At 34.1% G+C, this 17,018-nt stretch overlaps 1 protein-coding gene across 1 annotated transcript in view; it reads left to right on the top strand.

The window, feature by feature from the left end:
* LOC111423500 (rho-related GTP-binding protein RhoU-like) overlaps positions 1 to 17,018 on the top strand; it is a 35,487-nt gene that overhangs the window by 5,599 nt on the left and 12,870 nt on the right. The window contains exon 2 of the mRNA XM_023056745.2: positions 13,630 to 13,688. Within this exon, the coding sequence (XP_022912513.1) occupies positions 13,630 to 13,688 (59 nt within the window). The remainder of the gene's footprint in view (positions 1 to 13,629; positions 13,689 to 17,018) is intronic.

Below are 17,018 nucleotides of genomic sequence, written 5' to 3' on the forward strand. Positions count from 1 at the left end.
CTATACCTATTTAGTGTAGTTTCCCTGATATTGGCAAATTCATCAAAGCATGCACCAGTTACGTGAGACAACCTGTATAGCGTTCGAAAGCTAAGGTACTAGAAAAGGAGGTTTTTATTCATCCCACGGTTGATGATTCCAGTATTTGGCTCCGTTAAATTATATACAACCGGTAACTTACTTTAGCTCTATTGATAATGTTTTAACAATTAGTTCTAATTCTACTTGTTATTGTAGTTTTGGTTATTATTCAGCGCTATGGAACTAATAGTAGACCTAGAACTAGAAACATTCGAATTTAGCCATACATCTCTCAAGATGGCTAAATCCGAACGTTTCTAGTTTTAAGTCTAATATTAGTCTAAAATAACAAGACAATTTGCAACAAATTCAATCTTGTATGACGTTTCACCTATTCAATTTATCATCGAACGTCTAATGTAATAAATTCGTTTGAACCAGTCTAAAAGTTATAAGGAATCGTTATTAAATCGTTTTTGACATTGAATAATGGTACACACTTATTTATAAAATAATTATTTAAAAAGAAAAACAAAACGTTGAAGCATCATCATTATTGCATCGGTGCATCGACTTTTATAATACTCCAGAGTGCATTACACCGTGTTCTCCACACAGTTTTCAAACAAACATTGTTTAAAAACGAACGCGATAATAAAACCGTCGATCGTGTGTATAAACGAAGAACATACCCACGCACTTTGAACCATTCTAAAAACAAAGCATTTCATTACATCGGACAACAATCATTTTTCTATTATTACTTTTATTAATTAATTAATTAATTAAATTAAATTAAAACTATTTTATGTCCTGAAATGTGATATTTTAAGTTGACAAAGGGCAATAACACCGTTTGCGATCGCGTTACGGCTCTTTGTACCTCTTCCGTTTTGCGTCCGGATCCCGATTACGCGCGTTAATTCGCGATTTGCTTACGCGAACAACTTTCACGGGGCCCGGATTTTACGAGCACCGTTGCCGGCGCTACAAAAGAGAGCCCCCCTCGGGAGAAGAGAAAACCAATTGTGTTGTTTGTGCTTGTGGGCTTCAACGCGACGAATGAAACCTAAAGAACGTTGAAAAACAGTGCGTATAGTCTTTTCGAGAGAAATTATTGATCGGCTTCCTGAGTGTTTGAAAATAATGTTATTATCGTTTTTGTGATGCTCTGTCTGATTTGTCTTTGAGTAATTTCTAAATTCATCTAATTCATCTAAATTGTTGTTAATCAATAACGCACGTGTCAAATTGTTTTTTCACCTGGTATAAAGCTTAAATTTGTGGAATTAAAGATTCATATCGATTTAATTTTATGATAAACGATAAGTAACTTTTTGGAAGAAAAGTGAATCATCACTTTTTGTTTTGTTAAGAAAAATAATTATAGGCGATCCAAATCCAAATTTTTTATTAGTACTACTTCAAACAACTTGAAACAAAGCGTTCGAGAGAGTTCTGATAACAATTGTTGGAGTTTCGAAACGAACAAAATATTGAGTAAACAGAACAGGTGATACATACATCGGGATATCAATTCGGTTGCTTCATAGTTTTTTATCAGCTTTGTCAATACGATTGAATGACGATATTTCAAAGAAATATTGAATACTGTACATTCAAGGTTAGAAGGTTATTGTAATAAAAATTGAGTTCTTTATACTTTTATATAAACTTCTATATATAAATTTTAATTATAAAAAAACAGTGTTTTTCGAGTTAACTTAAGATTGTTGTTTTAAGATAAGACAAAAATAGAAAAATCCTTGAACCAAAAAAAAAAAATTGCAATTACCTTTATGACGAAAACGTAATTATAATGATAATCGTTAAGGAATGCAATTTTAATTGAGGAACTTGGGAAATCCGTTGACGTTTTTCTATGACCACCTGTTGCTCCTCGAATGAAGAATTTACATTTTTTAAAACTGTGTATAAATGTTTCATAAACTCGAACGTTTTTCTTTTTCATTTGTCACCTCGTTTATCTGTTTGGTTTAGAATAGCAAAATAAACGCCATCAGCTGATGTTATCTGTTCAAAAACTGGATTATGACCTTCCTTGATTACGTTTATTTGCGTATGGAAAATATTAACTTAATAGATAAAGAATCTCAAAGCGATTAATTGTTGATTAACTTAGGTAAATTCGATGTTGGGTTAAACCGTGAGTTTGTTTTAGTTGTAGTTCTATAAAAGTATATAACAAAAGTATATATCACCCTGTATATAATATACAGGGTGAGTCTGATGATTTAACCTAACATCTCTTATACAAATGTCGGTGGTTTTCAAGGCACAGAGTGTTGAAAGTTAAATTCTTAATAATTTTGAAGCTTTAACATAAAATTTTGTAGTTAGCAGAAATCTGAAGGAGCTTTCAATTCTACACAAAAAAGGTAGTCTTGCTTACATTGTCTAAGTCTACTGGTTTCTAAGTTATCCCTTTTAATTGTTTCAAAGTAATTTTAAGGTTAACATTTAAAATCAATAACACATAGTAACTATAGCAATTAGTAACGATAATAATCGATAACAATTAATTAATAACAATAGAATATTGTGACCATATTCAAAAATCCAGTGGATTTAAATCCTCACTATTAGAAAACTCATTATGTCGTGGCATTTTCAAATTGGTAAAAATGATTATTGCACACCGAAATTAGAACAATGTTGACAATTAACAAGCAATTGTCGCAACATGAGCGGAAAAATAAGCCAATTTTGCTTAAACATTTAATAGTAAATAATTCGAAAACCGATAGACTTAGGCCTACTTTTACCATCCTCCTGATAAACTATCTAGAGGATAGTTGCCATGGTTACGGCGATTTTAAGCGCTCTCATTGGCTAAGAACTGGATTTATCTATCGGATAAATTTATCAGGAGGTGATAAAAGTGGGGCTTAGACAATTTAAATAAGAGTACCTGTTTTATGTAACATTGATTTCAAAAAACTTATGATTTGATTTATCAAACGCGCAGTAACAAAACAAGTTCATATTTCTCATGCTCGAAAACATAAAACTACCAAATTTTATCTTAATAGTACAAAAAGCGTGAAAATTATCAAGAAATTTCGAAATAAGAATTTAACTTTTAACACCCTGTACCTCAAAAACCACTGACATTTATATAAGAGATGTTAGGTTAAATCATCAGACTCACCCTGTATATTATATACAGGGTGATATATACTTTTGTTATATACTTTTATAGAACTACAACTAAAACAAACACACGGCTTAACCCAACATCGAATTTACCTACATTACATTACATAGAATACATATCGGGTAGGCGGACCAACTAACCTTGCACCGCGACCCTAAGGATCTATTGTACCCCGATAAATATCGTTATCGGCATTCAACATCGTCGGCTAAACCCAACAAGTTGAGGTGTGCTTTTAATCGGCAGTGCCCAGTAAAAACACCCATTAGAACTTTTATGCTACTACGGGCAAGTCCTAAAATATTCCCGGGTTTGACAGTGGCGATGTTAATAAACACCTTAGCATGTCTCATTCCAGGAGAACTGGTCCACAGTAGGCGAAGTCTCTCTTCAGCCCACAGTCCAATCCTATATTTGGCCATCGCAAATGATACACCAACACACAAACGCTTCAGCGCTGCCATCTCGTGCTAGCTTATCTGCCGCTTCATTGCCAGCAACCCCAGAGTGACCCGAGACCCAGATCAGAGAGACTCTGTTATCACAACTCAGTGTGTTTAATGTTCTCTTACAATCATTAACCAGAGCCGACACCGTTTTCACGGCTTGCAGCGCCTGGAGAGCGGCTTGACTGTCTGAGAAAATTCGTACTGCCATGTTCTTCACCCCTCTTTCAAGAAGGATTTTAGTACCCATGTCAATAGCAAATACTTCCGCCTGGAATACAGTACAGTACGTACCCAGGCTGTAGGCTTGCTTAATTCGAGGTGTCTGGCAGTATACTCCTGCTCCTACCCCTTCAGGCGTTTTTGATCCATCTGTGTACAAGCAAATGTCTGCCCGAACCAGAGAATTTTCATTTTCGATCCAGGACTGCCGCTCAGGCAGTACAATCTGGTATCGAGCATTAATCACTGATAGTGATACCGCCACTCTGACGGCATTGATAGCACAGTATCAGTGCTTATAATGTCTTCCGCAGCCCATTGGTAGGACATGTCGGAACAGTTTTGAGCATATTGCTTAAATCTGTAAATGGTTGTTCTAGCCACTTTCTCTATATGCAAATGCAGAGGAGATAGGCCAAGCAGAACCTCCATTGCTAGAGTTGGCGTTGTGCCTATCGCACCAGAGATTGCCAATCCAGCTACTCGTTGAATTCATCAAAGTTTACTGATAACTGAAATCTGTCGGACTTTCCTATACCAGGCTGCTGCTCCGTATGTGATCATAGGTCTAACCACAGTCACATAGAGCCAGTACAGACTTTCAGGGGTAAGACTCCAATTTTTTCCACAAAGACTGCGACAAGTCCACAAGGATAGTCTAGCTTTGTGCAAAACTCCCTGCAAATGTCCATTCCATGACAGGGTTTTGTCTAGGATTACTCCTAGAATCAACTAAGTTAATCAACTATTAATCGCTGTGAGATTCTTTATCTATTAAGTTAATATTTTCCATACGCAAATAAACGTAATCAAGGAAGGTCATAATCCTTCCTGACTCACCCTCTATATAAACAACCTAGCTTTGAATAACAACTAGAACTAACACTATCACTGGAATTAACACTAGACCTAGAACAAGAAACATTCGGGTTTCTAAGACTTTCTTGTTCTAGGTCTAGTGTTAGTTCTAGGTTTAGTTGTTATTCAGCGCCTGTTGTATATTTTTAGCAAACTATCGCTAGAACTAACTAGAGCTACAGCTAGAAATATTTGGGTTTTGCTGTTTTAAGAGACGCACGGCTAAACCCAAAAGCTTCTAGTTCTAATGTTGGTTCTAGTGATAGTGCAAAGTAGCGGTAGTTAGCACTAAATAGTTTTATGTTGTATATTTTTATTGAACTAACACTAGAACTTTTTTTTTGCGTTTTCCGACGCACGGCTAAACCCAAAACTCTCTAGTTCTAAGTCTAGTGTTACTTCTAGTTTTACACCACCACTATCAATATTCGGATTTAGCCGCACGTCTTTCAAGACTGCTAAACCCGAATGATTCTAGTTCTAGGTCTAGTGTTAGTTCTAGTATGGTTCTAGTTTTATTTGTTATTTAGCGCCTGGTTATTGTATATTTTATCGAACTATCGCTAGAACTAACACTACAGCTAGAGCTAGAAATGTTCGGGTTTAGCAGTATTAAGAGACACACGACTAAACCCGAATGTTTCTAGTTTTAGATGTAGTGTTAGTTCTACTTACAGTGTTAGGTAGCGCTAATTAGTACTAGATTCTACTCTAATTAGTACTAGAAAATTCTAGCCCTTAGTCACGTATAAAACCTGCATTTGCTAGTACTTGGAACGAGATATCAGGCTAGCTGCGCCGGCGCATATGATATCGCCGATAGATATGATGCATCAGCAACTGCGTTATGGCGCAATTGAGTTGATACATTGCGCTAACTCACTTAGGTGCGCCAGTATCAGTGTGTCAGCGCAGCAAATTTTGCTGAGTTACACATGGCTAGTCCGAATAGGCTAACTCGGAAACTATAAGAGTTAGAAAAAAAGTAGCTTACATGTCATGATCTCGTTTTTCGAGAAACTGCTAGTGCCGCAAACCTCATATAAATAACGAATTTAATAAGCGAATAATTAGTGGTTATTTCTACTTAAAAAAACGAAAATTGTCATGATATCTCAAAATCTAAAACCGAAAAATTTTTTTTGGCTATGTCATGAAATTCTCTGTAAAAAAGTGTCCATATAATGTCGTAGTTATAATACTCCACCTATAATAATAACCAAGATAATTGCACTTATTGGTTTTACGATATTTTCAATTTTGGCCTCTAGCGGAAAAACAAAAGACGATAGCGCTATGAGGTTTTCGGCATTAGCAGTTTCTCGAAAAACGAGATCATGACACGTCAGCTATTTTTCTTCTAACTCTTATAGTTTTCGAGTTAGCCTATTCGGACATCGAATTTGAACCATCCTGTACATTATTATTGAACTAAAACTAGACCTAGAACTAGAAAGTTTCGGGTTAAACCGTGCGTCTGGAGACGCCTAGTGTTAATTCTAGTTTTAAATCAATATCTAAAGGCGTTGTTCTTTATTAAATATATAATCAACAAATCGTCACAAAAGTTGCATAACACTTAGGAGGATATAAATCAACGTTGATATCTGCATTTGGAGCGTTGAAATTAGAACCTCTTTATTCTCGGATCTAAGAGTGATATTTCGGGAGTTAATTGGCCAACTGAATTTGAGAAACGACCGCGTGAATAAGCGGGGCTAATTTTCGAAATTAGAAAGCGGTTAAATTCACTTAAAACACAATTCTTGAATCTATAGTATCATAATAAGTCGAGTTTTTGGATGCTGTGATAACCGGATGACTAAGTACCGTGACTCCCTTATAAAAGGGTTCTCACATTAAAAATTGCTAAGCCCTCGACCAATAACAAAAGTAACGGGAGGTTACCGATCAATCATACGAAATGTGTGGGGTGCAACACCATCCACCTCTTCCCCTCTTTCTATACGAGAATGACGGAATCAAAATGCGGGGCACACGTTATGCGTTTCAAAGTTTATTATGGTGCCGTTAATTCTTCTCATGGGGATCTCCGAGGCAATAGATTTTACGTTCGGGAAAATATGCGGTCGCTTATCGCGAGTTGCGGGGTGTATATTAAAATGAAGAGGACCGAAAACGTCTTGCGACCGATGAATTTGCATATAAATCAATTTTCAGACGTTAAGGGATGGGGAAGTATATTATTTCTTCATATTTTAGAGGGTTTATCTAATACCAATGTATAATGGATTTTTCAAACTTTATTATTATCTACAATCTTCAAATTTCGGAGTTATGATTCTTTTTTTAATTTTCTATTTTTCATATTTCCAAAACAGCCTGTATCTTGAGCACAAATACCACTTTCCTAAGTAATAACCTCAGGTGTCTTTTGAATCGGAAGTGGAAGGTTTCATCACGTCCCAAAACAAACCCTTATACAGGCAGAACGCCGAACACCTGTTGTTGAAATACGTTATATTTCGACTTAAATAATATTTAACGAAAACCGCCACTGCCTCGGGAGCTGAACGTTGAAGACCAGTTACCGGCGTTCCTTTTACCGAAGAGACGTAGCAATCATCGACGAACGCAGCTGGACGTCCCTTTTTGGGTAGATATAAAAGCGTTCAACGGCAGGTATAAAACAAGAAAAATAAAGGAAAAATGTAAAAAGAAAAAGGGAGTAATGCAATTTAGGTGTACGTAATGCCAGGTCAAATTTTGCTATATATTTAGAACAAAAGCATACTTCCAAAGAACCACAAAAAATGTTAAATTCCCGAAACATCACCTCTGCCAAATACCTGCTTGTACAAATATACAAAAGTTTTTTTCGGAAATCACATCAATCTAGATACAGGGTAATATTTATATTAATCGAAGCAGATTGCTTCCTTGAAATTTTAAGCCGCAAAATTCATTTAATGTTAAATTTTTAAAAAATATTTTGGTTTATCGAGTGACTCATAGCTCAAATTTACAACAAGGGTGTTTTCCCTCACACCCTATTTATCTCATTTGAACACTTTGCGACTTTCCCTTTATTGTATTTTTCTCCTCCTTCACCTTTTTCATTTTGATCTTATCTTTAATTGGATAACCGAGCGCTAAAACAAACGATAACAAAGATTGGGGCAAGACACATCAAGGTTTACGTTATCGATAAATAATTATAACATATCCTGTGGGTTATAAGTTATAACTCCTCATTTCATCCGATAAACATCTGACGTACTCTTGTTGTCGAACACAATGGGGATTGTTTGCAAATGTTAATATATTTCTGATCAAAACTGGGGCAATTAGTAACATCTCTCTAGCTTCATTGTCTTTTTATCTATTTTCTTTAAGTAAACTACCGATTTAAAGTAATATAATGGCCCATAAAAATAAGTAATAACATCATTTTTATCGCTAATGTTTTAACACTTTTATTTAAGTCATCAATTTCGTTAAAAGCTATTTTAAAGTTTATTAGTAATTAAAACGATATCATTTTTATTTTTCTCTTTTTAGCACTTTACATTAATATGGTGTAAAATCTGAATCATATCATCCATCACAAGAATTGAAATGTGAGGAAGAAAATATTGAAAATATATACAATAGTAGCAGTATCGATAGAATTAACCTAGAACTATTATAGAAAAATTCAGGTTTAGCCTTGTGTTGTGTTTCAAGACGACTAAACCCGAATATTTCTGGTTCTAGGTTTAATTCTAGTGATAGTGCTAGTATTAGTTCTAATAGCTAGAATTAATACTTGATGAATTAATACTCTTTACTAACTTTCTAGTTCTAGATCTAGTGTTAGTTCTAGTTTTACATTGGCATGATCACAACATAGTGATATCTTATGCTCACTAACGCTGTCACTAGAACTAACATTAGACCTAGAACAAGAAACATTCTGATTTAGCCGCACGTCTCTCAAGACGGCTAAATCCAAATGATTCTACTTCTAGGTCTTGTCTTACAATTAGTTCTAGTGATAGTGCTAGTGTAAAACTAGAATTAACACAAGATAGAGAACTAGAATCATTCGGGTTTAGCCGCACGTCTCTCAAGACGGCTAAACTCGAGAGATTCTAGTTCTAGGTCTTGTCTTAGTTCTAGTGATAGTTTTAGTGCAATGAAAATATGTAACATAGTGATATCTTATGCTAACTAGCGCTACCTACCACTGTCACTAGAACTAACATTAGACTTAGAACTAAAAACATTCGGGTTTAGCCGCACGTCTCTTAAGACGGCTAAACCCGAATGATTCTAGTTCTAGGTCTTGTGTTAGTTCTAGTGATAGTGCTAGTGCAATATTAGAACTAACTCTAGACCGAGAACTAGAAATAGTGATAGTGCTAGTGTAAAACTAGAACTAACACTAGACCTAGAAGAATTTTTCTAATTCTAGGTCTAGTGTTAGTTCTAGTTTTAGTGCAATTACAATATGCAACATAGTGATATCTTATGCTAACTAACGCTACCATTGTCACTAGAACTAACACAAGACCTAGAACTAGAATCATTCGGGTTTAGCCGTCTTGAGAGACGTGCAGCTAAATCCGAATGTTTCTAGATCTATGTCTAGTGTTAGTTCTAGTTTTACACTAGCACTATCACTAGAACTAACACAAGACCTAGAACTGGAGTCATTTGGATTTAGCCGTCTTGAGAGACGTGCGGTAGGAATTTTTCTAATTCTAGATCTAGTGTTAGTTCTAGTTTTAGTGCAATTAAAATATGCAACATAGTGATATCTTATGCTAACTAACGCTACCATTGTCACTAGAGCTAACACAAGACCTATAACTAGAATCATTCGGGTTTAGCCGTCTTGAGAGACGTGCGGCTAAATCCGAATGTTTCTAGATCTAGGTCTAGTGTTAGTTCTAGTTTTACACTAGCACTATCACTAGAATTAACATAAGACCTACACACCTACCGCACATCTCTCAAGATGACTAAATCCAAATGATTCCAGTTCTAGGTCTTGTGTTAGTTCTAGTGATAGTGCTAATGTGAAACTAGAACTAACACTAGACCTAGAACTGGAATCATTGGATTTAGCCGTCTTGAGAGACGTCCGGTAGAAATTTTTCTAATTCTAGATCTAGTGTTAGTTCTAGATTTAGTGCAATTTAAATATGCAACATAGTGATATCTTTTGCTAACTAACGCTACCATTGTCACTAGAACTAACACAAGACCTAGAACTAGAATCATTCGGGTTTAGCCGTCTTGAGAGACGTGCGGCTAAATCCGAATATTTCTAGATCTAGGTCTAGTGTTAGTTCTAGTTTTACTCTAGCACTATCACTAGAATTAACATAAGACCTACACACCTACAGCACGTCTCTCAAGACGGCTAAATCCAAATGATTCCAATTCTAGGTCTAGTGTTAGTTCTAGTTTTACACTAGCACTATCACTAGAACTAACACAAGACCTAGAACTGGAGTCATTTGGATTTAGCCGAGAGACTTAGAGAGATTTAGTCTTGAGAGACGTGCGATAGGAATTTTTCTAATTCTAGATCTAGTGTTAGTTCTAGCTTTAGTGCAATTAAAATATGCAACATAGTGCTATCTTATGCTAACTAACGCTACCATTGTCACTAGAACTAACACAAGACCTAGAACTAGAATCATTCGGGTTTAGCCGTTTCTAGTTTTACACTAACACTATCACTAGGATTAATATAAGGCCTACACACCTACCGCACGTCTCTCAAGACGGCTTAATCCAAATGATTCCAGTTCTAGGTCATGTGTTAGTTCTAGTGATAGTGCTAGTGTAAAACTAGAACTAACACTAGACCTAGAACTGGAATCATTTGCATTTAGCCGTCTTGAGAGACGTGCGGTAGGAATTTTTCTAATTCTAGATCTAGTGTTAGTTCTAGTTTTAGTGCAATTAAAATATGCAACATAGTGATATCTTATGCTAAGTAATGCTACCATTGTCACTAGAACTAACACAAGACCTAGAACTAGAATCATTCGGGTTTAGCCGTCTTGAGAGACGTGCGGCTAAATCCGAATGTTTCTAGATCTAGGTCTAGTGTTAGTTCTAGTTTTACTCTAGCACTATCACTAGAATTAACATGAAACCTAGAACTAGAAACATTAAATAAAATAACAATATCTTCTGTTTGTACTTTTATTAAAAATGGATTATTTGTTTTCAATTCTACCGGTTTCGGTTCAATAGTAGAACCATCTTCAGGAACCCTCGAATCTCGTCAATTTATTTTTAAATCTCTTGTGATAGTTAACATGTTAAAAAATTCTTTTCTTCAATTCACAAGAACTTGTGTTTTTTACTTGTAGGGTATTAGCTGTTAAGTTCAAAGTTAGTTAGACAGGAATATGTGCGCACGTTTTCATTCTTGTTTGAGGTTAGAATGTTTGTTTGCAAGTTTTTTTTAACATGTTAACTATAACAAGAGATTTAAAAATAAATTGACGAGATTCGAGGGTTCCTGAAGATGGTTCTACTATTGAACCGAAACCGGTAGAATTAAAAACAAATAATCCATTTTTAATAAAAGTACAAACAGAAGACATTGTTATTTTATTTAATGCTTTAAAATGGAAAGAAATAACGAATACAACAATAGAAACATTAGGTTTTAGCCGTCTTGAGAGACGCTCGGATAAGATAGTGTTAGTGTTAATTCTAGTATTAGTTGTTATTTAGCACCAGGTTAAAGAATTATTTCAGATTACATCTAAATAATAACAAAGAGATTACATTTTGTTTTGTTATGATGAATTAAACATAACGTTCCAGTCAAAATAAAGAGTCTATTTTAATAACGACAAGATTTATTTGGACAGATTTTAAATCACTTGGCGTGAAGTGAGCACTTGTACGTACCGCATATACTTGATTAAACTTTTAAACAATTCGAAAATAAACTATTTGTGCTATAAAAAAGTCGAATAAATTTAATTTAACGATTTTTTTACGATTATTTCTGATGGATTAATTCTTTTATGACGTGTATATTCATTTCTCAAAAGGTCATATCTAACAACCTAATGCCCTTTACACAAAGAAATATTACCGGTGCATCATTTTAATCTTGAGATCGCCTCGTTAAAAAATCTCTTCTATCAAGTTCTTTGACTTTGGCCTTTATTCATCGTATCACGGCGGCAATAAGAAGAGAAAGACGAGGAACCAGTCTACCGTCAGCTGTCCGTCCATATTCCAGCGAAAAAAACGAAGAAAAAACTTCATCGTCTACCTGCGCTAGTGAGACCAAAAGATTACAAAATCCATAAGAAGAAAAGATTTTCTTCTTTATCTACTACATCGTTTTTCTTAATCATTTCTCTTTGTTCCGTATTATTTCATCGTCCTATTTGGGAGTTAGTTACCTGCGAGATGTACCCTTTATTTGCGAAGGATAAACGATAAATCAACAATGGCGCTAATTTTCAAAGGTTTTTTTTGTCAACGTTGTCCTTTGAGAAGAACCTTACTATTTTGGTTGAACGCGTGTGGTTAACCAATGACTAATACTGGCTCCCGTCCAAAATCATTTCTCTATTTGTCTCTATTAAAGACCCTCACCAACGTACCTACACTTTTTTTTTCGATGACTAAACCCAAAAGAATACAACTTGCTACTCGAATGTAGCAAGTTTATTCGGTAGATATACAGGTGTTTTTCAAATCTAAAGTACTATAATATTATTACTAAATATATTTCTATACTTTTTTTAAGTTCAATGAAATTTAGCAATTCAGAAACAGCTTTATCGTTGATTTTAGGATATCAATATCCTAAAATCTCTTGTTTCGTTTAAAATCCTGAATCCTCAGCATCGTTTCGGATTTAAGGATTTAAAGAGAAGTAAAACTAGCCCATTATTTACCTGCCAGATACAATCCCACCGGTTCAGGTAAACAAAATCCCTTCTGTGACCCTCTACTTTTCTTTGGAAACATCTGTCGTGTATGTGCGATACGGGAGCGTTCACGAGTTTACGACAAGTTCGAACTGGTTCGGAACCGGAAGACCGATTTCGCGACCAAACGATAAATTTCTTTGAGCCCACAACGTAAAAGAAGAACGGAAAGATAAAAAAATATAAAAAAAAGGATCGGGAGAGAAACGGTGTATGTACAAGTTCAACAACCCGATTCGATCTTTTACGTGCATCTTGTTTAAAAACGAGTACTGTTAATCTTAAAAAAATATACTTCAAAAATTTTGATTCAAAACTTTTAAACTTTAAATATTCGTGCAATTAGTAATTTTTTTTGTGCAAACTTGATGATGCAAACTTGAGTTATGACTATGGAAAAGAGTAAGATCTATCTTATGGCTTTAGTTCTGCGGAATTATGTTATGGAAAGACTTATGCTAAAGGACTTATGGAATGGAAGAGATGCTAATGAACCAGTGGTGGTTAGTTATGAATTAAAACTACTTAAAGGATAGAAAAGCATCAAAGAAATATGATAAAAAATTATCATATTGTGGAATTTTGGCCGTAGTGATTAGAATGTAGTTGTTGAAGAATAAAAATACTTGAATCTGTATACATATATATTTAAATTCTGTCAGAAACTTTTTCAATACTATTAAAAGTATATTTTCTTTGTAAATGTTTAACTTAAAGTTTTTCTTTTCTTTACTAAAGAGTTCATTCACGTGAAACAAAAATAACACCTGCTCCTCGCACACATGTTCGGATAGATTCTAACTTGGTCTTTTTTTGTGTGTGAGGGTTTTATAACCTGATGACACATTAGTAGGCCGACCCCCGCGGCTCAAAACCGTGACCGGCAGACCGTAAGGATCTCACGTGGATGTTGTTGGTTCTTTTATAATTCTCTTTTTTTTTTTGTCACTTTCTGACGTTTCTTTTTCTTCTGTTGCAGTGGTGGTACAGGTGGACGGAGAACCAGTTAGAGTTGAACTATGCGACACAGCTGGAGAGGTGAGTTTATATAATTTACCTTCGTTACAGTACCGGCTTTTACCGCTCAATTTTCTTGTACAAACTTAAGATATAACGATATTATAAGTAAACTAACAAAAAATTTTTTTAGAATTAATACGTAAAGTATATTCGTAATAAGATGGATAAAAATAAATTGTGAGTAAAAAACCAAAGTGGCGCGTGTACTTAATTATCGATAAATGTTGTATAAATTGTTTTATCTACAACTATTGAATTATCTATTCGTTATACATTTGATTTTTGACGGGTAATGACACGCATTACTCATGACTGACAAAGTGTTGAATAATGAAGCCATTATTGCATAGTTCTGACACGGCCTACTAATCAAAAAATAAAATATTAACAGAAATGACTTATATTGAGGTTATGTCTGAAATGTCTATCAAGTTTATTTTTTTCCTTTCTTTGATTTTTTTTTTCAAAATTAAATAGTTGTAGATAAAGTATAGTATTCAACTTGCGTATAATGGATGTTACCCACTCAGATTACACAGATTAACTTCATCTTCGTGGGTAACAACCGCTATTATACGCTTGTTGCATAATATACTATTATCTACGACTGCTTGGATAAGTCATCATTATCGCACGCAGTTGAGGTGATTTGAGTTACGTAATGAAGTTCATTACCGCACTGGTTTCATTACGTAACGCATTTTTAGCCTAATCAGAACAGACTTAATTTATTGAAACGAGCAACAATACAAAAGAAAAGTGCTATCTACTTACAGAGAAACAATACTATTTATTATAAACATTAATTGTTATGTTTTTACATTTCGAAACACTTATTCCAGATGAGTAAACATGTTGTTGAAACTGACAATTCAAAATTGTCAACAATCATTTAAAAATATTTTTATAAATGTCAAATAGACTTTTTAAAGAAATTGATTTTTTAGTAATTTTTAGCACTCGTAGATAAAATGCTGTATATCACACGTGGGCTAGAGCATAATTACAGTACTCTTGTGATTACACGACTCGGTTTACGACCTGGTCGTGCAATTCTCCACACTCGTACTGTAATTAGGTTTCTAGCCCACTTGTAATATAAATAGCTATTATCTGCAACTATTGAATTATCTATTCGTTATACATTTGATTTTTGACGGGTAATGACACGCATTACTCATGACTGACAAAGTGTTGAATAATGAAGCCATTATTGCATCGTTCTGACACGGCCTACTAATCAAAAAATAAAATATTAACAGAAATGATAGCTTTCTTATAGTGAGGTTATGTCTGAAATGTCTATCAAGTTTATTTTTTTCCTTTCTTTGATTTTTTTTTTCAAAATTAAATAGTTGTAGATAAAGTATAGTATTCAACTTGCGTATAATGGATGTTACCCACTCAGATTACACAGATTAACTTCATCTTCGTGGGTAACAACCGCTATTATACGCTTGTTGAATAATATACTATTATCTACGACTGCTTGGATAAGTCATCATTACCGCACGCATTTGAGGTGATTTGAGTTACGTAATGAAGTTCATTACCGCACTGGTTTCATTACGTAACGCATTTTTAGCCTAATCAGAATAGACTTAATTTATTGAAACGAGCAACAATACAAAAAAAAAGTGCTATCTACTTACACAGAAACAATACTATTTATTATAAACATTAATTGTTATGTTTTTACATTTCGAAACACTCATTCCAGATGAGTAAACATGTTGTTGAAACTGACAATTCAAAATTGTCAACAATCATTTCAAAATATTTTTATAAATGTCAAATAGACTTTTTTAAAGAAATTGATTTTTTAGTAATTTTTAGCAGTCGTAGATAAAATGCTGTATATCACACGTGGGCTAGAGCATAATTATAGTACTCTTGTGATTACACAACTCGGTATACGACCTCGTCGTGCAATTCTCCACACTCGTACTGTAATTAGATTTCTAGCCCACTTGTAATATAAATAATTATTATCTGCAACTATTGAATTATCTATTCGTTATACATTTGATTTTTGACGGGTAATGACACGCATTACTCATGACTGACAAAGTGTTGAATAATGAAGCCATTATTGCACAGTTCTGACACGGTCTAGTAATCAAAAAATAAAATATTAATAGAAATGACAGCTTTCTTATATTGAGGTTATGTCTGAAATGTCTATCAAGTTTATTTTTTTCCTTTCTTTGATTTTTTTTTTCAAAATTAAATAGTTGTAGATAAAGTATTGTATTCAACTTGCGTATAATGGATGTTACCCACTCAGATTACACAGATTAACTTCATCTTCGTGGGTAACAACCGCTATTATACGTTTGTTGAATAATATACTATTATCTACAACTATTGAATTATCTATTCGTTATACATTTGATTTTTGACGGGTAATGACACGCATTACTCATGACTGACAAAGTGTTGAATAATGAAGCCATTATTGCTCAGTTCTGACAGGGCCTACTAATCAAAAAATAAAATATTAACAGAAATGACTTATATTGAGGTTATGTCTGAAATGTCTATCAAGTTTATTTTCTTTCTTTGATTTTTTTTTCAAAATTAAATAGTTGTAGATAAAGTATAGTATTCAACTTGCGTATAATGGATATTACCCACTCAGATTACACAGATTAACTTCATCTTCGTGGGTAACAACCGCTATTATACGCTTGTTGAATAATATACTATTATCTACGACTGCTTGGAGTCATCATTACCGCACGCATTTGAGGTGATTTGAGTTATGTAATGAAGTTCATTACCGCACTGGTTTCATTACGTAACGCATTTTTAGCCTAATCAGAACAGACTTAATTTATTGAAATCTATCGAAAGTGCTATCTACTTACAGAGAAACAATACTATTTATTATAAACATTAATTGTTATGTTTTTACATTTCGAAACACTTATTCCAGATGAGTAAACATGTTGTTGATGACTTTTTATAAAAAATTGATTTTTTAGTAATTTTTAGCAGTCGTAGATAAAATGCTGTATACCACACGTGGGCTAGAGCATCATTACACGACTCGGTCTACGACCTGGTCGTGCAATTCTCCACACTCATACAGTAATTATGTTTCTAACCCACTTGTAATATAAATAACTATTATTAAATTGTTTCTCGGAATAAATTGACACTAAATCCGAATGTTTCTAGTTCTACATCAAATGCAAGCTCAAGTGATAGTGCTAGTGTTAGTTTTAATAGCTAGAAATAACATTTGCATATAGATACTAGTGTTAGTTGTAATTTTAGTTCAAATTTTAACATTGATTTATAGCAACAGGGGCAGCAGGTGGTAGAAACTTCTCGTTGAAAATT

This window comes from Onthophagus taurus, chromosome 2 (assembly GCF_036711975.1).
Source record: "Onthophagus taurus isolate NC chromosome 2, IU_Otau_3.0, whole genome shotgun sequence".
NCBI lineage: Eukaryota > Metazoa > Arthropoda > Insecta > Coleoptera > Scarabaeidae > Onthophagus > Onthophagus taurus.